At 39.7% G+C, this 22,405-nt stretch overlaps 1 protein-coding gene across 5 annotated transcripts in view; it reads right to left on the reverse strand.

The window, feature by feature from the left end:
* Window positions 1–22,405, reverse strand: part of FBXL17 (F-box and leucine rich repeat protein 17) — a 464,738-nt gene that overhangs the window by 94,259 nt on the left and 348,074 nt on the right. Inside the window, exon 8 of one of the 5 annotated variants that reach the window (XM_039544563.1) lies at window positions 1,617–1,732. The exons of 2 other annotated variants lie outside the window; for them this stretch is intronic. In XM_039544563.1, the coding sequence (XP_039400497.1) occupies window positions 1,629–1,732 (104 nt within the window). In that variant the 3' untranslated portion in view covers window positions 1,617–1,628. Of the gene's footprint in view, window positions 1–1,616; window positions 1,733–12,691; window positions 12,721–20,405; window positions 20,543–22,405 lie in introns of those variants that run through there. 2 more of the 5 variants (XM_039544566.1, XM_039544565.1) reach the window with 2 other exon arrangements.

Here is a 22,405-nt window from a genome sequence, read left to right on the forward strand (position 1 = left end):
TTAGAAATGCCTGGATTAGATTAGACTAGATGGATAGACAAGCCCTAAAATATTACAACATCTATCTAAAGCTTGTGCTAATCAATTATTTTCACTTATATGGTCATCTTCAATTCAATACTTTTTTGATATAAATATTCCATAGTAGATAGCACTGTAATGGCATGTAGACAGAGTTTGGCCTTTGTGCACTGAAGCTCCAATTTACACTGGGATCACATGTATTCCAGATCTTTTCATTGAATATACTAAGTGTTGGATTTACATAAACAAAATACTATACAATATTCATTAAAAGGGAGGAGAGGCACTCATAGAAGATAACAGAAGACTAAGAGAAGAAGCTACAAGGAAAAATGGCTTGGATCACAAATGAGCAGAAGGGGCGAATGAAAAACAAATCTCAGAGAAAGGGAGGCGGACAGAAAAGAGCATTAATTTGAAAAGAATAAGTGAACATAGAACAATAAGTAAAATGGAGAAAATATTTTTCCTTATTTTGATTTGTATTTGTGCTTAACAAATAATAAAATAGTAATAGTAACAATTGTTGAATATTAATTTTTCAGGGTAAGTTGTTTTCCAGAAATACATGGTATAGATAAATTAAATGTCTTAAAATAAGTCAGGAGACTGATGAAAAACACTGACCATTTTTCAAGTACAGGACTTAACAGAAGCCACATTTTTACAGCTCCAAAAGAGCCTTTTTATTTTGCAGTAAAAAAAGCACATGGATATAATCACTGAAAAAAGATTGAACATATGGAACTACACATCATTATTACGGCCAACAGACCACTATTCATTTGAAAATGTTCTAAAAGGGTTCACTTTTTCTTCTATCAATGTGTATCTGATGACCTGTTATTGGCACTGAACTATAAAACAGTTCATGTAAATATAATGGCAGCATCCCTTATTACCGCATCACAGCAGTGGCCCTCCTGATCTTTTCAAGGCATTAGGAATGCCTTCTCTCCCCATGATACTTATTGCTGATATCATGCTGTTGTTCCTGCCCCTTCATCCCTCTATGTTAGTTCTCCTTGAAAAACCAAGTTAACAGCAATGCTGATGTTGCAGAGACTAATGAAGCAGCATTTTACAGGTAACAGTTTGTCTGTCCGCCTCTTTCCCCCACATTTATTATTTTATTTTGGTGGTGGCAGGGGAAGTTTTTAAAAGGAATTTACTTTTATTTTTTATTCCTAGGATTCAACTTTTTATTCCTAGGATTCAACTTTAGTTCATTCCTTGTGTCTGAAACCCCGGGAAAAGACATAAAACTAAATTGTAAAGTATGGAAGTTTGCCTTAAAATTAGCCAAAGGGGGACAGAAAAATGAACAGGACTGTATGGTTAAGGTGGTGATTGTGTTCTCCACCTTGATTATTTGAAATGTTGCTGCAATGATTTCCAGCACCACCACACTATTGTTAACTGTCACTCTATCAGAGCTCATATGAATGGGAAATCATAGCACTATGATACCAGGCATTATCTTAGTATCACAGCAGCACATATGCAGACAAACACTGATATTAGCAATCTGAGCTAGTACCATAATGATAAACACTTCCAAATACAACCAACTTCCTATAGGATCTACTTACTATTACACTGGGTCAAATCCTGGGCATCAGTGTACAGCCTAAGTAAACAGGTCCTCTGAGTGGAGGCTTGCAGGGGGATAGAATCCTCACTTCCAGGCCTAAGAGCTCCTCCACCACTGCAAAGTAATGGGAACAGTGGGAGGGGAAGTACAGTATGAGGGCTAGTGGATATATGTTGCTGCATGGTCCTGGCCCTGACAAAGCCCTGGCAGGGATGATTTAATTGGAGTTGGTCCTGCTTTGAGCATGGGGTTGGACTAAATGACCTCCTGAGGTTCCTTCCAACCCTAATCTTCTATGAATCTGTGACCCAAAAACTCTATTTTCTGATAGTGCTGATTCCACCCCCAAAGAAAGAAGTTCTACTGTACATAGAAAGTGGCCCATTGCATGTATTCCCACTATCTGGCCACAGTTTGAACAGCTAACCAGTATTTGTTCTTTTACTAATCCGGCCTTTTGTGTCTCCACAGGGGGCTGCAGGACTTGCCCCAATATATACGTAAAATTACATCCAAACTATATTAAAAGAATGGTAAGGTTGCAAAGACAAGCACTCAAAATTAGGAAATGCCACCACTGTCCATGCAACTTTAATTTAGGTCCCTTGTCTGTACGCATTATAATACCATGTTTAACCACATGCTCCCATTTTTTTCCCACAGGACCCTTGCCTCACTCAGTAAACTGACCTCAGTTCTCCAGTATGGCATTCACCTGCCTTAGTCATGCTGATTCCTGTCTCATTCAAAACATGCCTTCCAACTTTGCAACAAATGAGGCAGACAACAGGCTCATTCACTATACAACCCTGATTTGTTCTCAACAAATGAGGCTGGGGTCTTGTGGGGGAAAAATATGTTATGTAATTATAGGCTATATCATAATGCATATACCCCAGAGGGATGAATTAAGGTTGTACAAATAACCCTAATTCAGGTATTTACTAACTTTTCAGTGCTTGACTTTGCAATGTTAATATTCTATCAATGTTGGGATTTTATGTAATTTCCTAAGTATTAAAAACCTTTACAGTTGAAAAAACAAAAACTTCATTCTGTGAAACCAAGATTGACACTCCCCTGCCCCATGTGTCATCAGCGGGATTGTGATCGTTAGATCCATAGCACAGTCCTCTGCCACAGTCCTCGCTAGACAACAAAGGAATCTCAGACTGACTTCTCGGTTCAGTTCCAAGTTCTGCAGGGGAATATGCCCTAGTGATTTCTGTCCCTACCTCCCCAAGACTCTCCCTGTTCCTTGTCCTGCTACTATCCATCCCCTGACTCCTGACCTATCCCTCCCCGCCACACACACTGGATTCCTCCCTCATCCCTAATCTCTCCCTGTGGCTCCTGTCAATGTTTCCACCTCTGCACCTATCCTCTTCCCGCCACAACTTCTTCTCTCCCCTGCTCTGTTCCTACCTTTCCCCATCTTCTGCTCCTGCCCCTCCTCCCAGTTTGCTGTCCCCATCTGCTCTTACCTGTCTCCCTAGGGTTGCAACCTTTTAAATTGCTAGTAACTGGGCCCCTGAGGCCCTGCCCCACCAATTCCCCCAAGGCCCCATCCCTGCTCCACCTCTTCCCCTCCCAAGGCCCTGTTCCCATCGACCACTCCTCTGCCCCTCTTCCCCCTTCGCTTGCTGGATTGTCTCAAGGAGACTGTCTGCAGGTAGGAGGTGAGTTAATGACCTGGTGCCTCCCCCAGCCCTGTGGTAACCAGACTTTTGGTTCGGGTGCCATTTAGCATTGCCAGGTTCCCTTTTTGACTGGACTTTCCAGTTGAAAACCGGGTGCCTGGCAACCCTAAATGGCACCCAGACATAGAAGCCAAAAACCGGACTGTCCAGGTAAAATCTGAACTGGTGGCAACCCTATATACTCCGCCACCTCCTGGTTCTCTTCTCTTCTGAAGCTCCTGCTACCATTTCCCTGCCAGTCATTCCTCTAAGAAGTCTCTACTGAGCATGTGCAAACAAATATTTTTCAGAGGTTACAACATGGCCAAATTTGGGTACATTTTTACAAGGACAGCAAAAGGCATATCTATGACAGCAAGGCAAATCCCCAATGCTAAATTTCAAGGTCCTGCTCCAAAGCATAGAGTGGCGAGAGCTTCTCAGTGAAATGACTGTGATAATTTTTTTTTAACATGTGCAAAATCATGTATTTTCCCTACTCTCATTCTCAGAAATGGCTGAACCTTGTTAGCTGAAACTTTCCAAAAGTTCAGCTGGAGGCAGACACCAGTCATGGAAAAATTCAGTTCAGACTAAGTTATAAGCAAATGAAATAGGGTATTATAATGGAAAGTGTCATGCAACCTTAATTATAGCATGGGTTACCTCTGCCACCTATGATCAGGAAATATTAATAAACTCTAAGTACTCTCCAGCATATGGGGAAATTAATTAACTACAAATCTATATTATGCAAAAAAACTCTTCGTCAGTGAAAACAAAACACTATTTGTCAGTCAGTCATAGAATTTATGATTTGATCAATTACATTTGTGCTTTCAGAACTTAATTTGATTGTTGTAGTGAAACTAGTCTCTTAATGAAATCTGGACAATGTTGCTTTACCTTGTGTGAGACCTATTTCAAAGCATGACTAAACGTTCTATCTTCTAACAGGAGTAACTTCAGCCTAAAGCTATTATAGTACAATGTGACAGCAGTCTGCTTAGGAGATGAATGAGACTATCCTATTGATAAGGTCGCAATCGATCTGAGGAAGACCTTTTTAAATTAGCAAAGTGTTGCAGCACTTTAGTAAGTGTCACCAACAGCTCTTCTCCATGAAAAATGCACAGAGAGAATGACAGAATATGAGCTGTGCCTTATTTATTCCAAATTCTATTCTCTCAATGCAACTATACTTTTCCCCCTCTTCACATAATTTCTGCATCCTTGTTCCTAATTTCCCTCTAAAATAACCTCTACAAAGAGCAGTTCTTTAGTTGCCACATGTACCAACTAAAAATCAGTATTCACGTGTGTCAAAAAAACCACTAAAAGCAAATGTACCCAAAAATAAAACTTTACCAGCCAATTATAATCACATCAAAATGAAAAAAAGCAAATGAACAGAGTACTCTAGTCTAAATGACCTACATTTCAAGTCATTCAACAAATTTAAAAGGAAGGGAAGTGAGAGATCTCACGTAACTTGAAGAGAAAGGGGATGTTCATCCTTAGGACCTTTCAGATAAAGGACTGTTCCTGGGAGTTGCTGAGCATTTTCATCCCCCTTTGACTTCACTGCACTCAGCACTTAGCAGGATCTGAAGTGTCGAGACTGGTATGGTAATGGTGCTTACATAAAGACTGAAAAAAACTGGATAATTTAAGAAGAAATAAGGTATAAAAGAAAGGAAAGCTTGAATCTTTTAATGCAAAGTGCACTAACTTCTTTCGTAGACTTTAGAAGAAGTATTTCCACAAAACACTAAAGCTCCAGTTAAGTTGGTGCTTTTCAAGTTTCCTTTAATTTTTTTTTAATTTTTGAACACAGAAAGGAGAAGGATGAAAATGCCAATTGCTGAGGTCATACAAGGACATGATTTCTGACTGAACTCAACACACTGATAGTGAGTAAACTGCTCTTCAACACGTTAACTTATGTAAAACTGTGATGCCAAGTATGTATTCTATAAAGGTAGAGCGTTAACTATTTACATATTAAAGGGCAGCATCAACTTTAAATGTAACATGTTTCTGCTGTCTTAATTACATTTGAAATAATCTCTTGTTGATGTTGAAACTTTTCAGTTTTGCTTCTTTGAGTTTTATGAGTGTAACATGTGACTGTTGTCAGTCTCAACTCAGGAAAGGCCTAACGCTGAGTAAATATGAAGTCTGAATTCTCTCTCTCTTTTCCCGGTAGATGATGTGGTCAAATCAGGTCAAGTCCCTTACTTGTGCATCATTTGAAAGCTTACACTGCAATTAATGATCCTGTAATGTTTGGTCTATGGCCAAACAAAAGCTCTAAATCTTAAAATACATAGCCAGGTATACTAATACACAATTTAAGTAATACTCATATACATACATACATATATATGTAGTCTGGTTTCCTTAAAAGCTAGACAGATTATGCAAAGACTATTTGATGACAGAACAGAATGTATTTATAATAAAGCTGAGTCTGTCTTTTTAATCATTTTCCTTATTAAAAGCAGGAAACTATGTTAAGGCAACAACAAGGTCATACAATTAAAATAAGTCACAAAATTTAACTATAGCAATATTAACTCACTCAGGCTACGTTGCATACTCTATTTTACTGTATACTTTTAACAATATAAACAGCAACATACATTTACTGCTTACAATAAACATAAGATATATAATTAACAAAACTCTTTCTTGGAATAGAAAATACTACTTAGAAGCAACTTGACCGGATTAACATTACTGTAGAGCTTTCACTTTCCCGTTTCCTTTTTAAAATTTTATATGCTGACTGCTTACTCCCTGAGGTTAGAATGAATCTTCCCCTCTGGACAAGTTATTCCATAAATGTCTATTTTGAGGATCTCTGCGCCTTCCTGTGAAGCATCTGGTACAAGTCACTGATAGAGTCAGAGCACCAGAATTTATTGGACCGCTGGTCTGATCTGATATGACAATTCCTATATTTTTAATGATGCAATCTTAACATTTCATTAGCACTGTAGCATATTGTTTGAGCACAATAAAAGAAAAATACAGTGACACGCACACTTCTTGTACAAGGTACATTTCTTATAAGTAGTCCCCTTCTGTCTCTATCAACACACTCCTTTGAGCACTATTAAAGGTGACGTACAGAATTATTTTAAAAAAACTAGGCTTTGGGATTTTTTTTTATTCTTGATGATGATGTATATACATAATACCTCATAAGCTTTTTTCTGCTAATTTTTTTACCTTGAAAATATCAGTAGTTAAAAGTTGTTCCTAGTGTGGCTGGAGAACTTCTGCAAGCTCTCAAAAATGTTTGTAGCTCTAACATCTTACAAAACTGGGTGACTGGACAACTAAATGGCAGATGAAATTCAATGTTGATAAATGCAGAGTAATGCACATTGGAAATATAATCCCTATTATACATATCAAATGATGGGGTCTAAATTAGCTGTCCAAATCAAGAAAGAGATCTGGAGTCATTGTGGATAGTTCTTTGAAAACATCCAGCAGCAGTCAAAAACATTACCAGAATATTGGGAATCATTAGGAAAGGGATAGATAATAAGACAAAATATCATATTGCCTTTATATAAATTCATGTTATGCCCACATCTTGAATACTGCATGCAGATCTGGTCGCCCTATCTAAAAAAAAAAGATATATGGGAATTAGAAAAGGGCACCAAAAATGACTGAGGATATGGAGCAGTTTCCTTACAAGGAGAGATTAATAAGACTGGGACTTTTCAGTTTGGAAAAGAGATGACTAAGGGAGGATATGATAGAGTTGACTGGTGTGGAGAAAGTAAATAAGGAAGTGTTATGACACACAAACCAGGGATCACCAAAGGAAATTAATAGGTAGCAGATTTAAAACAAACAAAAGGAAGTATTAATTCACACAATGCACAGTCAATCTGTGGAACTCTTTCCCAGAGCACGTTGTAAAGGCGAGGACTATAACAGGGTTCAAAAAAGAACTAGATAAGTACAATGTTTATTAGTCAGGATGGGCAGGGATGGTGTCCCTAGCCTCTGTTTGCCAGAAGCAGGGAATAGGCAACAGGGGATGTATCACTTGATTACCTGTTCTGTACATTCCCTCTGAAGCACTGGCTACGGTCGGAAGACCGGATACTTGGCTAGATGGACCATTGGTCTGACCCAGTATGGCTGTTCTTATGTTCTTATACATAGTGTGGAGAAATGTGCAATTCTATATCCAAGTAATGTGAGCAAGGTTGAGGAAGAGAGGACATGACAGAGTGGAGATGGTGAGCAGCCAAGGCTAAGTGCTTAACTGGAATACTGTGTATGTAAACTATGTGGGTAATAGCCATCTTTAGGTCTTTTAGTTACTCCTTCTACTGATCAAGAGCAGGCACTTTAAAGTCAGAGCAAGGATAGCTATGATGAAGGCCACCCACTGACAGACATGCCTCCAAGGATTCCCATGAAACATTAACGCTCATATCCAGCTGCTAAGACATCAGCCAGTAGTGGCTATGCCTTTCAACTTACTTCACCTTACTGAAACGGAAACTGCTGTGTTTAGAAGCATTACTGGTGGCTCATTCCTGCTGTTTCATAATTTCCATCAACATTACCACCATACATAAAACATGAGAAAAGTAGGCAACAAGAAAGGTGTGCCTTATACATATCTTTATAAGCTTTAGTTAGCTGTTTTTCTAGCTATCTGTGGATATTTGTAAACAAATACTGCAGATATAGAGTTCTATACTGCATGCAATGGTATGTCTGATTAATTTATTTTCACTTGACTGTTGCAAAATATGAAGGAGTGGTACTGTGAAGGTTCTGCTATTTTCACAAATCACAGTAGCAAAGCTCCACTGCTTTTATAATATGACTTGACCCTCAAGAAGGAATTAAAGCCTCTAAAATCAATAAATGAGTTTCAAAGTTCAAGAGCAGTATCTATAACAGTAAAATAAAATAACTCAAAAGCTTTAGAGTAGGGAAAATGGATCTTCAATGGAATTCCTCTTGTGCTTCAACATTAGGCACATACTTAAGTACCTTACTAAAACATGGGTATAGATAGAGACCCATGAAATCCTTGTTATATATTTTTTTTAATTTCACTTTTTGTGAATTTCTTATTTTGTTTTATTGTTTTAATCCACGTGAGGGTACAGAGGAAGGGAGGGTCCTGCCCCGGGGGGGGGGGGGGGGTTGGGTTAGGTGGGACGCCTGACAGGTGGAGTTTGCAGAGTGAGCCCCCCCACACACACATTCACCTTGCTGCTCCTGTCCTGCCAGGACACAATGCCACACATTCAAATTTGTCTCCATTTCCTGGCCCCTCCCCAACCCCCTGTCACGATAATGGAGGAGTGGCCAGGCCAAACCTGAGAGGTGCTGCCACCCCATGTGCCAGGTTGCAGTACCACTCACTCAACTTTGGCTCTGCCACCCTTTCTTCATCATGATGGGAGGTGGCTGAGCCAAATTTCAGTGGCATTATGACCTGGAAGGACAGGGTTTAGGATGCCGAGGTGACCAGGCCAAACTTGAGTGGCGCTGCAACCCCACACAGGAGATCACAATGCCTGGAGCAGGGAACTTGGCCCATCCCTATAGCACAGGAACAGCTGCTACAGGGTCACTTTTAAAATTTTATTTTGTTTTATAGGTTGTTTTTCATTTTTAATTTTCTGTTATATTGTATTTGAAAAAGCCACAAGGTCTCTAGATATAGGCTCTGATTCAGCATTGCCTTGCAACACTGTGGCAGCACAAAGTAACCTTAAAGCTAGCTTAAGTGGCTAGGAGAATCCCTGGGTGACAGAGCTTCTGTAGCTGGCTCTTCACCACTCCCTCAGACCCCAGGTACAAGGATATGTCAGGGAAGAGTGTGTTTGGAGCACATTGCCCTCCAGTAATCATAGAACCATAGAAATTAGGGCTGGAAGGAACCTCAAGAAGTCATTAAGTCCTGCCACCTATGGTGTGGCAGGACCAAGTGAACCTAGATCATCTGACAGGTGTTTGTTCAACCTGTTTTTAAAAACCTCCAATGATGGGGATTCCACAACCTCCTTTGGAAGCCCATTTCAGAGCTTAACTACCCTTATAGTTAAAAAGGTTTTTTTTGCACTATCTATCCTAAATCTCCCTTGCTGCAGATTATACCCTTACTCCACTACTTCTTGTCCTACCTTCAGTGGACATGGAAAACAATTGTGTGCAGTGTAGTTGTAACGGTGTCATTCCCAGGATACTAGAGAGACAAAGTGGGTGGGCCACGGGGAACAACTGATCACTGTCCTCTTTATAACAACCCTTAACATATCTGAAGACTGTTAACAGATCCTACCTCAGTCTTCTTTTCTGAACACTAAACATACTCAGTTGTTTTTTTTTTTCTCTTTCCTCATAGGACACGTTTTCTAAAACTTTTACCTTTTTTATGCTCTCCTCTGGACTTTCTCCAACTTGTCCACATCTTTCCTAAAATGTGGCACCCAGAATTGGACATAGCACACCAGCTGAGGCCTCACCACTGCTAAGAACAGCAGGACAATTACCTCCTATGTCTTACATACAACACTCCTGTTAATACATCCCAGAATTATAGTTAGCCTTTTTCACAGCTGTATCACATTGTTGACTCATATTCAATTTGTGGTCCACTATAACCCCAGATCCTTTTAATCAGTACTACAAACTGCCAGTTATTCATAGAATCATAGAATATTAGGATTGGAAGAGACCTCAGGAGGTCATCTAGTCCAATCCCCTACTCAAAGCAGGACCAATCCCCAACTAAATCATCCCAGCCAGGGCTTTGTCAAGCCGGGTCTTAAAAACCTTTAAAGTTGGAGATTCCACCACCTCCCTAGGTAACCCATTCCAGTGCTTCACCACTCTCCTAGTGAAATAGTGTTTCCTAATATCCAACCTAGACCTCCCCCAATGCAACTTGAGACCATTGCTTCTTGTTCTGTCATCTGCCACCATTGAGAACAGTATTCACCCACGAAAGCTCATGCTGCAAAACGTCTGTTAGTCTATAAGGTGCCACAGGATTCTTTGCTGCTATTAATAACTTAATAATGATTTAATAAAAATAATTGTGTACAGTAGTTTTAGAGATGTCATAAAAACAAATTGAAGAATTTAAAAAATGCTTGGAAAAGTTTGCAAATATGTCTAAAAAATGAATACTAAAATAAACAATGCTATGTTCTCTCTATCATAATCCAAAATATAAAACACTGATCAAAAACAAACAAACAAAAACACAATTCACTAAAACCAGGAATTGCTCCAGGCATCAAAATCTCTCTTTTCAAAACATATATCAGTAAACTAAGAAACATAAATATAAGGTTTAGCTGTAGCTTTTATGTTTTCCTCCACTGATTTCTAGATGCCAGTTAACTATTTATTTACTGTATAGTGTGGTTTAGAGCCCCATATCCATTCATTTCTAGCAAGCTCGAAACTATGACCCCAAACTCCTCAATTTAAATAAAAAGAAGGCACCATTCCTTCTACCCAAACAAAATCATTCACACAAAAGCTTTAAAAACTCAATCTCTTTTTATGTGGATTTGGTCAGGGATGACTGGCTAATTGGGGGAACACATGAAAGCACCTCACATCCAATTAGCACTTCAGTACAATTAAATAGTGGAGGCTTTGCTATGCTGCAGAGACATGGCTTTGATCTTGCAGTGAAAAGTGTCCTTCCTTAAAGCTGCTGTTTTGATTTTTCCGCAGTAATTAGTGCTAATTGTAAACTCATGCCTGACCTGATATAAACAGAGTGTTTTTCTGCATTTGACACAGTGACCTTAAATCAGTGTTCTCTTTTGTCTACATTGTTTTTGCTTATTATAGGCCTAGCTACTTTGCTCATTATTAGAAGCACAATATGCTGGAACATACTAAAGTTAGACTAAACACATTATATGAGTTTAAGAGCTTGTGTGGCTCTTTTTACCCAGGTTTCTTAAACTTTGTTTCCACAGAAGAAGAGAAGGGAATTTAATTTAAGCAACACATTGTAGGGCTCCCTCCCCAGAACAAGAATAGACTAATTTGGCCTCAGGCCAATGCTTTTCCTACATTTACAGAGTCTCCCCAGAGGATGTACTGATTTAACACATCCCATCTGCGTTGGCTACACTTCCTTCCAGCTAGCACTTCCTACTTTTGAAAATGCACTAGCTGGGTTGTATCACCTCTGTCTTTATCAGATAAAAGGTTGTGACTGCCTTCTCTCTGCCACAACGTCCCCAACAGTGGACTTTCCTTGTCAATAGCTTACACTAGCAAAAGAAGTCCCAAAACAGGGATGGAACTAGCCCAAACAATATAATCAGCTGCAGTAAAGTCTACTGCAAAGAATACGTGCCATAGGAGAATTATTTGAAATATTTTTTTAAATGCTCAATTAAAAAGCGTACATTCTGCATATGGGATGTTTTGAATAACATGGACTAAATCATATATATTTTATATATATATATACACACACACGCACACACACATACATATATATACACGATGAAACGATGAAACGATATTGTTTCATATATATATATATAGATAGATGTATGTATATACATACATCTATCTATCTATCTATCTATATATATATCTATATGAAACAATATCGTTCTCTTAAATAAAGCCTATTAAGAGACCATAGCTCTTAACAGAATAAGTTTTGTTCTCAAAGCTACTTTTTTCCCCTACATATTTCACTATATGCCCTCAAATTTCTCTTCATTTGAGAAATATTATTGGTTCTACAGGTTAAATATAAGGAGCCCCTCACACTGGTAGAATCCTTCAAAACAGAAGAAACTTCTGAAGTGCAACCACTATAAAAGAGTATCTTGTGAAATCAGCTATATCATATGTGTACAGAAGTTAAGACACACACAGTGCACCAGGATCTCTGAAAGGAAGATCAGGCTCAAATATATAGTTTTGATGTTCTTGCCCTGAAACTCACCTACTTCTCCTTTGTCTCACATCTTCATCTTAGATATCAGTTGTAGGAGACACACATATTTACATTATTACCACAGTGAGTGGCAAAGCTTAGAACAGAATTTGTAGGAGACATTTATTTATAACTCACATTAAAAACAAATTGTTTGTTGACTCCAACATCATAATCATCAGCTACATATTTTTCTTCCAGTTCTTCTACATTTTACTAAAGGTGTTTGGCCTGACATTGTTAATGGCTCTGAGAAAGCTTTTATCTCCTTGTGGTTATCCATTTTGATATTCCAATGAGACTATCCAAGTTATTTGTTCTTTGGATCCAGGTGCTAACTCTGCTGCAACAATAATAAGTGGAGTTGAAGAGCCTCGATGTCGCATTGCAGCTTTTCACTTTGATTTCATGTTGCATTACACCATCTCAGCCTTGCATCACTGGAGCATAATTAGATGTGGATGCATGTCAAAGTGGGCCACGTAACTTCAATATAGTTCCCAGTGAATAATCTCAGTACACTGATGCTGGTTAGAGCAATAACGTTCTCTCTCAAATGAAATGGCAATTTAAAATCTGCCAAAACATTATGATGTCTGTCAGTTTCTATGAAAATCTCTATGTTAGCTTAGAAACATTTTCTCAGAAACAAGCACTGTACCAGCCACTCAATGGTTGGCTAAACAGTACACTTGTAAGGAGATACAGTCTTTTGCTATTGAGATTACTCACAACAAAGACAGACACATTTAGGGCCTAATGCTGCAGCTTCTGACGTCAATGGGAGTTCTGCCATTGCCTTCATGTAAAATAGAGAAGGCTAATAAAATGTAATTTTACTTTCAGTCAGTCTTAATTATACAATAATAGAATGACTCATTTAAATGTCCAATTTATAACATTTTAAGCATTTATAAACATCATTAAAACGGCTTTGAAATAATAATTAAATTTTAGGAGCATCTTTATAAGTAACATTTACCCTATGTGAACAGGAACTGGTCTTGGGAATAAATCAAATGGCACTTTCTCTCTTAATTTTGAAGCCAAAAGTGCATCACCGCCAGTGACACTAATAAAACATATTTACAAAATTAAATGCTTTGGTAGAATAGTGAATTAGACTTTTCCCAGATTTAAGAGTAATGAGCGCCACCTCATTAGCAGTGTTTATTTTTCCATACCCTCCTATATTCAAAGCACACTGTTGTGTGAACACACAAGTTGAACGTTGAGATTAAGGTAGGGTACTAGAATAGAAAGAATAAATGTGTGAAGAGAAGGAGAATGTTTTTTCTCCCACTGTATCACAGCCGTGGGAAATCAGCAGGTCCCTGGTCTAAACCCCCATACTGATCCATGATGGTTACCAACCATGGCATGCTGCTGATACGTATCCACACTTGTTCTGACCTCCACTGATATCCCAAATTTTTGGCTTGGTTACTACAGATGTTATAAAGTTCCCATATCACAACTACTCTTATATCAGGAAACACTGAACTCCCATCTTCCTAACTGTCTTTGAATAAATCAGATGTTAGTCCTCTTTTAAGGATTAACCAATGCAGTCAAAAAGGCTAGAAAGGCCAATCTTGCTATAAAAACAACAACAAAGAGCCAGACAAAAGAAATCCTACCCAAGATAACCACCAATAATCTAATGCATTTTATTTTACTGTTAACAGAAAAGATATGCACATCTACTGATTTACCCTTATAAATTGTATGACTCCCCTGCCAATACAAAAAACTGTCTTTTACATATGTCCATGGTGGGTAATCCAGGTTCAGTGTTGAAAATACATGAAATTAAACTAAATCCATACGTTGGTATCTCACCCTAGACTCTTCACCAGAATCCAACGCATAAAAAAGTGGAGAAAAAGAAACCTAATCTCAGGTCTCTGATACCCTATAAAGTTGCAGGCAGCTTCACGGGAACTAATAAGGCATCAGAGAAATGTTGGACACTCAGTGGGTTCCCTAGGGAAAAGTCATTCACCAAAACGCCAGTGGGGGTCCAGCAAAAGGTGCACGAAGACGTGGTCTCCATTGTGTTAACTCAGGCAGGAGGCATCTCAGCCAATGGGCCAATTTTGTCAAAGAACAGACATGACTGTATCAATCTAAAGAAGCAATAGAATCAACATTGTGAAAAGATCAGGGGCTGTGGAGCCATACAGTATACTGCATGCCTCCACCAGTCGGATCCACCTCTTCCCTTTTCAGGAAGCCCCCATCCAAGAAGACAAGGAGGAGAAGCGGAAGAGGGAAAAGGTCACCACCTTCCACATAACACTCCAAAGTGAAGATGGGATATTGATGCCAGGGCTAAAGGGGTGAAAGGCTCTGTGCGGGCTTCCTGAATGAGCCATAGGGGAATGGAGCAAATGAAGAAGGGAGAGAGGGGGGCGCTCTGCCGGTCGCCGCGAGGGCGGCAGGCAGGTTGCATTCGGCAGCATGCCTACGGAGGGTCCGCTGGTCCCGCGGCTTCGACGGACTTCCCGCAGGCCTGCCGCCGAATCCGCAGGACCTCCGGCAGGCAAGCGGCCGAAGGCAGCCTGCCTGCTATGCTTGGGGCGGCAAAATACCTAGAGCCACTCCTGGCAGAGAGCTGTGGGAGGGAGGAGTGCAGGGAACTGTCTGGCTCCCTCCTCTGTGGCCCCTTCCCCTTCTCTTCCTGTCTCACTCCATCCCTCCTTCCACTGCTGATACTAGCTCCAGCTCCACTACAAAGCAGCAGGAAGGAACAGATTTGCTGCTGCAGGGAGGGGACTGGCTTGCTGGGTGCTGGCTGCACTTGGGACAGATTCCGTCTGCAGCATTGTGATGCAGCCCCTGCGGACTTGCCTAACCACCAGTGTCTGGAGACTCTCCCTGCTCATCCTGCTACTCTGGTGCCCTTGGAGCTGGAGCTTCACCTGGCAAGCTGGGATGTGCAGGCAGGTGGCTCAGATTTAAGCCCCCTCTAGCTCAAACTATCTGATGCCTGTGCCCCTTTGACCACTCCCATCCGCAACATCTCCCAAGGCAACCCAGCAATGAAACTTCAAGTAAGAGAATGAGCCTCAGAGGGAGCCAATGGGAGAAGATGAGGGGCAAATTCTGAAGTGCCAGAATGTCACGAAGTGCCAAATGGTTGGGCCATGGCCCAGGTGGCTCCCCAGCTTTATAGCCTATGAAAAAGATGCATTTGAAAATATTTTCATGTAATAAAAAGTTAATTAATGCAATCATATCCTCTGTATTCCAGGAGGTGGAACAAACCCCCATAAGCTGCACCAAATATAGAGACATACCCCCTCATCATGCCATCTGACTACCTGGGATCAACTCCCAAGCAGCCCTCAACAGGACCCTTCCTACTCTATCAACCGTAGACAGAGAGAAAAAGCAAATTAGAAATTGGAATATATCAGTAGAAGATGAAAAAGCCCACAAAGCAATTTTGTAGGGTCAGTTTTGGAATCCTGAAGGCTAATTTTGCCTTCAAGATCACAAAGCTGATGATCAGCCATGCCTTTGCATCACAGGAGATACAGCAACTAGTTTAAAGATGAGGCTGAAACAAGGATCCCGCAATGAAAACCGGCCTGTGAAGCAAACTGTATACATCCCCTACCTAAATTCTATCAGAGATTAGTCACCCACTCTGTTACCCTGTACGAATTTCTCCACCCAAGGGCCTAGACAGTCTCAGATGTAACATGAAACGTCCTTCTTCTTCCTCCCCACACCATGCAGCATGGGGGCAAACAAATAGTTGGGAGAAAGTGAAGCAGCAGGCCCCACCTGACAGAGGTGAAGGTTGGGGTAAGGAAGAGGCACCTGGAACACAGCCACAGCTGATCCTGGCTGAGATATCCCTTCCCCACCCCCTGCAGGTGTCTTTGCTATTCTCGGGCCCAGCTAGCAGGGTGAACATTCACTAAGCACGAAACATGAACATCTCAAGGTATAATACTGAATGTTGTTTACTGGCTTTTTACAGCAAAAGTAGAAACAATTTTGGGCTAAGAAACTAATTTGCTGTATTTAAATATCCCTGTAGACAGAGAGAAAAAAACAAATAAGAAATAAGAATCTATGAATCCATTGGATTGTGGATCTTACTTGTGTCAGAGAGAAGAGAAAATATAATACACCATCAGGATTCTATGACTGATCTCTAATATGTTAATATTGCACAACTAGCCAGTTATAAAACCAGCTGTGAGACTTGAGTGCACAAGCAGAGTATTGGATTTTACATAATACCTGTTGATAAATACATGCAGATCTGAAACTAAATTTACCTCAGTTTAGAAACACCATGAACTTTCCTATCACTGCATGTATTATGGAAAATATGCTGGAAATATTCTTTACAGGAGCTCTCTCTGTTCCTGATATGTGTATGTACTTTCAAAAGAAACAGAAAACCTTTTTTTAAATATGAGTCTATCATCTGGTTTCTGTGTTTTTAAAGTTACTGTTTGGTATCAATCTATCTTTTAGTACTTTTATAAGCAGCAGGAAGGTACTCACCGAACCATAAATCCTTCCCAAGATATAGTGTGGGTAGTTTGGTCAAATTGCAACTAATCGCATATTTTTGTTCAAATGAAACTCTCAAACTTTTTAGGAAAGGAAAGCTATATTTCTTGGCATATATGGGTCTGACTACCCTATGTAGGTATGCAATGTAGTTGTTGCCATGTTGGTCCCAGGACATTAGAAAGACAAGGTGGGTGAGGTATATCTTTTATTGGACCAACTTCTGTTGGTGAGAGAGATCAGCTTTTGAGTCATACAGTGCTCTTATTCAGGTCTGGGAAATGTACTCCCCGCATCACGGCTAAATGAAAGGTGGAACAGATTGTTTAGCATAAGTAGTTAGTACATATTGTAAGGGACCACTCAAGGTAGAGTGGCCCATGACTCCAGAGACGTTAACGGACCACTCTATTTTGCCCGTTACTCACCTTTCCCAGACTTAAAGAAGAGCTGTGTGTGGCTCAAAAGCCTCTCTCTCTCACCAACAGAAGTTGGTACAATTATCTCACCCATCTTGTCTCTCTAATACCTCACATAGATAGGTGTTAGTATAGTGATCTCCAGGGGCTGATGGGATTGGGCCAAAGAAACCTCTTTAGTTATCTCTTCCATGTTTAGTTCAAAAAAAGAACAGTCTCTTTGGCCTTTATACAGTGTTTTCTTAACGTTATTTCTGGCGATGCACCAGATTTGTCACGCTAACAGAGTTAGTTGGCCTATTTCTTAACCATTGCTGTATTCTAATATGAATAAGGCCCAGTACCAGATTCCCATAAATTACATGTGAGAGAAATTATACTTATATTAAGCATGTGAGTAATCATTTGTCTATGACAAAATAATCTAGTGTGGGCAGACAGAACTGTAGGGAGTTTACATTTATTGTCATTATCATAAATGTGTCTGTTCATATACAAAAAATGTACATTAATCCTTTAAGTTTGGACTTCCAAATCTACAGAAATAAGATTGGTCATTTTTCTAAAAGGTATGCTCTAGTATAGAGGTTCTCAAACTATGGGGCAGGCCTCCAACCTCCCTCAATAAATAACACAGCGTTAAAATATACAATGAGAACAGAGAAAGAGAAAAACTAAAAGGTGCAAGTAAGAGTAAATATAGATTTTTTTGCAGATGAAATTTCAAAATAGATATACATTTGAGAGGCAGAGAGCTATAAAAAGCTATTCCATGCTGTAGGAGCTGCAGAGGGTTTGCCCACTAGTAGCATCCAGACAGTGTGTGTAGGAAGAAACAGAAAAAGTGTCAGTCAGGCACTATGTGGAAGGAGCAGAAGGGTGGAAGGCTAGAGTAAGTCCCAAAGGCGGCAATTTTGTTCCCTTCATTTAAAAAAAGAGAACATTTTAAAGCATTCATTTTAAGGAGGTCAATTATCTACATTTAAACAATTCTCTAGGAGCCCATCTGTTTTTACTTACTATTTTTTATGGTATAGGAAAAAAATGGACAGCAATAGCCTATGTCAAAGATGTGAAATTGCTTAAGTTAAGCAAGAGAAGAAGAATTCAGAAATATGTGCTTCTTTCATCAGGCTCAAATAACTAAAGACAGGGTTATGGCAAGATGAATGTCCCACAAAAGAAAAGATAGTCTGGGTTAGACTATATAAGAGACAGTAGAAAATAAGTGGTGTACAATTATAGTTTTTATAGTGTGCTTAAAAATACATTAACACTTCCCACAAAAATGGGTGGGAAAATGAAAAACATACCAATTTACTGATTAGGTCTAAAAGCTTCAGCTTGTTTCCCCTTTTCCATTTTATTTCACAGTCACGCCTCTACAGCACTACTGTTTGTTAAACCAGTCATGGTAATGATTAGAGCTGGTTGAAAATTTTTTAACAAAACATTTTTTTTGGTCAGAATTAGACAATTCATCAACATTCTGTGACCCTCCTGACGCCAAATGGATGGGTGCACAAGAGTTACAGGGATCCCCTAGGTCTGGAATTTACATCCTAGTTCACCAAAGAGTATCGTGTAAGGTTTCTACTGAAAACATGTGTCACACTGCTTAACATAATCTTTGTGAAATGTACATACATATAATATGTAAGGAGATAGGTGTATATATATATATATAGGAAATTATGTTCTCAGAGACTTGTAGTAAAAGGCAGGTTACCCAGAGCATGCATTTGACAGGTTCCACCAGACAGAAGGTAGGAGACATTTATCTCCCTGGTTGACCATTGGGATTCTGTGTCTATGAAAGTCTATTTGCATACTGATTCAAATGCTAATGCAGAGAATCCAGGGACTTCAGGAGAAGACATTTACAGAAAGAGATGAACAGTACTTGAGGGTGAGGGGCGCCTGTTTACAGGTGAAGAACAAAGGACTGGTCTAATATATCTAAAGGTGCAGAGAGATGTCCTGGCAACCTTCATCTGAGGAGCTAATATGCCAGCAGGCTTGGTCTTATGAAAGGAGCATCTCAGCCTTCAAGGTTAAAAAATGTTGTGAGAAGGACTTTGGAGGTACGCAGTACCTTATTAGACAAGAGGACATCTTGTTAGTTAAATTTAAGCTCTAGAACACATTTTATTTTATATGTAACTGTTTGTTTCCACTATTTCTCTTTGCCACCATTTGAATCTCTGTTAAATAAATTTATGCTTGCTTTCTCTATCAACACATCTAAGTGGTGTGTGTGTAAAGCAGAGCTGTGGTCTAAAGTGTAACTATTTAGCTGTGGTGTACTGCTCCTTTGGGAACAGTGGGCCTGGTAATTGTGCAAGTGACCAGTGGAGTGGGGGCTGGATGCTGCAAGGGGATGCTTGGAGGGTTGGGGGTTGGAATGTGCCTATCGCTAACCTGTAGCAGGGACAGCAAAGTCCATGAGGGCTGAGGGGGCAGTGCTTGTGCTGCATGTGGCAGGAGGTGGCAGGGAGCTGACCCCCCCTGCAGGCACAGACTAGGTTTTCTCATGCTAGGAACAGGTGATAGTGAGGTTCTCATAAACTTGGGTACTGCTAGGGAGTGTCATACTGTGTTGATTTTGAAATACTGATGGAAACCAGGCAGGTGTTGGAGGGAAACCTGTGTGGTTTCCTGACTGCTTGCATTCCTGCCTCTTTGGCAGTCTGCTTAGGGGGCTTCTGTGGAGTCAGAGCTTTAAGGGTCCCCTGCTCCTTGGCAGCCCAGGCTCCTGACCCATTGGCAGCCAGGGATGGCCAGTGCTCATTTAATGAGCAGCTGTTCAATATTTCATTTTATCTTTATTTTCCAACATGTGACCCCAAGCCTTATTTACTGCACACTGCTAAGAAGATAATGTCCACATGGGCTTTTCAGTGGTGCTATTTGCTATAGGATCGGAGCACTTCACAAACATTAATGAATTTATCTTCACAAATAGACCAACACTTCTGCAAATCGGATCCCAGACTCTCAAACTGGAAACCCAGAAAATGAGGAACACACATATAATGACCCCCCGTGAAAAGTTTGGTTTAAGTCACTTGTTTAGAAGCAGACAGGAACTCTGAGGTAATGCCAGGGATTGAATCCAGTTCTCCAGGGCAGCATTCCAGTATCATGGGACCTTCTGTTCTCTTCTTGCAATTCTCTACCTCATTCATTGCACACCTTCCAGCTTCTGCAACAAATGAGATATGGGTCCTACAGCCTCGTTTTTTATCTATACAGATTCATCCCCAGAGCAAATCTATCCTGTGCAATGAATGAGGCAGCGGTCCTGTGAAAAAATATGTAATTAAAAGAGTGTATCAATGCATACCCACAAGGGGGTCAACTTACAGCACAACCTTAATCCTGGCATTTCCAAACGTTTGGATGCTTGACTTTGTACCTTAAAAATGTTCTTTTAACATACAATATTATACACACAAAAATCGGTTATTAAAGAAAAAATTGAAAAAAAACAAATTCCTTCATGTGACACACTGACTCCCATATGGTTCCATCAGTAGAGTTGGATCTAGTGAAAAAGGGAACCTGGCAACGCTAAATGGCACCCGAACCAAATGTCTGGTTACCACAAGGCTAGGGGAGGCACTAGGTCATTTGGGGAGAGGGATAGCTCAGTGGTTTGAGCATTGGCCTACTAAACCCAAGATTGTGAGTTTAATCCTTGAGGGGGTCATTTAGGGAACCTGGGGCAAAAATCTGTCTGGGGATTGGTCCTGCTGTGAGCAGGGGGTTGGGCTAAATGACCTCCTGAGGTCCCTTCCAATCTTGATATTCTATTCTATGAAATGTGTATCAAACACAAAATTAGGGACACACCAAAATAATGAAGTATGAAATAACATGGATTTAATTTACATAATAATAAAGACGCTTCAGTATTTCTGATGTTAAAAATTCAGAGTAAAGAAAGTGGTCTAACAGCAGGTCTGTGTTAGTTCTAAGATGAGTGGTGTTTCTTATAAACAGAGAGAGAACAGAAATATGTTGTAGTTTGATACTTGTTCCAGCTCCTGTAACTCCAAGCATTACTTGAATACAAAGGGAGGAAAAAATGTGGGATCACAGGTGTGTCAGTTTTAAGTAGTGCTTATGGCATATAATGTACATATGCTCTCATTTAAAAATCAAAATATGAATTTGTTTTGTTGCTTTGTTTGCAGAAGAGCACAGTTAAAGACTGTAGAATCTGGTAACAGCAATACACTCTGTAACATTCAGTATACACTCAAAAGATGCTAAAGCAAGTTGTCAAGGAAATGGTACCAGTTAAATAGCAAGCTTGTCCTTCAGGTTTTGTAGATGGATGTTTCATTTTAAAAGACTGAAGCCCTTGGTTCAATGCATACTTAAAAGACAACAAAAATATGGCAATGAACTTTAACTTGTTGTGAAAAAAATTTAATATGTAAATACAGAAATTCACTCCATCAAGAGTCTGAAAAAAATTGGTTGCATGTTGAATGTACTGTCACTATTAAATAATGCTTCTGAAATTACTAGGTTTTACCCTCTCAGTTTATTGAAAATTTCTATTTAATTGATGGGAGTCGCGGATAACATTTCTGTAAGCCATTCTTAATTAGCGTATGTACCGATTATAATGTCATGTTCAGAAATAGAGCTCAGTCTGTCTTCCTGTCATATTTAATAGATTTCCAATAAACAGTTTAAAAGCACTCCTTGTAAGAGATGAATTATACTGATGCTCTGTCATGCCTTCACGGTTAAGGGTCTGTCAGTATGTCCATTATAAACTCTTTTCATTGCCTATCTAAATCAGGTATAAACATTTCAGAGTTCAATTTATGAGTGTTAGTTTTTAGACTGTAAGCACTTTGGGGCAGGGATGTGCTTTCCTCTGTGTGTATGCACCTCACACAATGTGGGCACTAGAAGAAGGTAGTAGTAAATAATATGTGGAGGGTTAAATTAAAAAAAAAAAACTCTAAGCAGTCTTCACCTAATCCTTGGCACTATCAAGTAGCCTAAACATCAAGTAGGCCTTGATACAGATTATGTGTTCTCAAGGAGCTGTTAATATCTATCATATTAGGGTCCTTCAGGTTCAGTGAATGTCTTGAGTAAGGAAATTAACACATGCAAACACAGGGCTGAATCCTATGAGGTG

Source organism: Mauremys reevesii, linkage group 6, assembly GCF_016161935.1.
Source record: "Mauremys reevesii isolate NIE-2019 linkage group 6, ASM1616193v1, whole genome shotgun sequence".
Taxonomy (NCBI): Eukaryota; Metazoa; Chordata; order Testudines; family Geoemydidae; genus Mauremys; species Mauremys reevesii.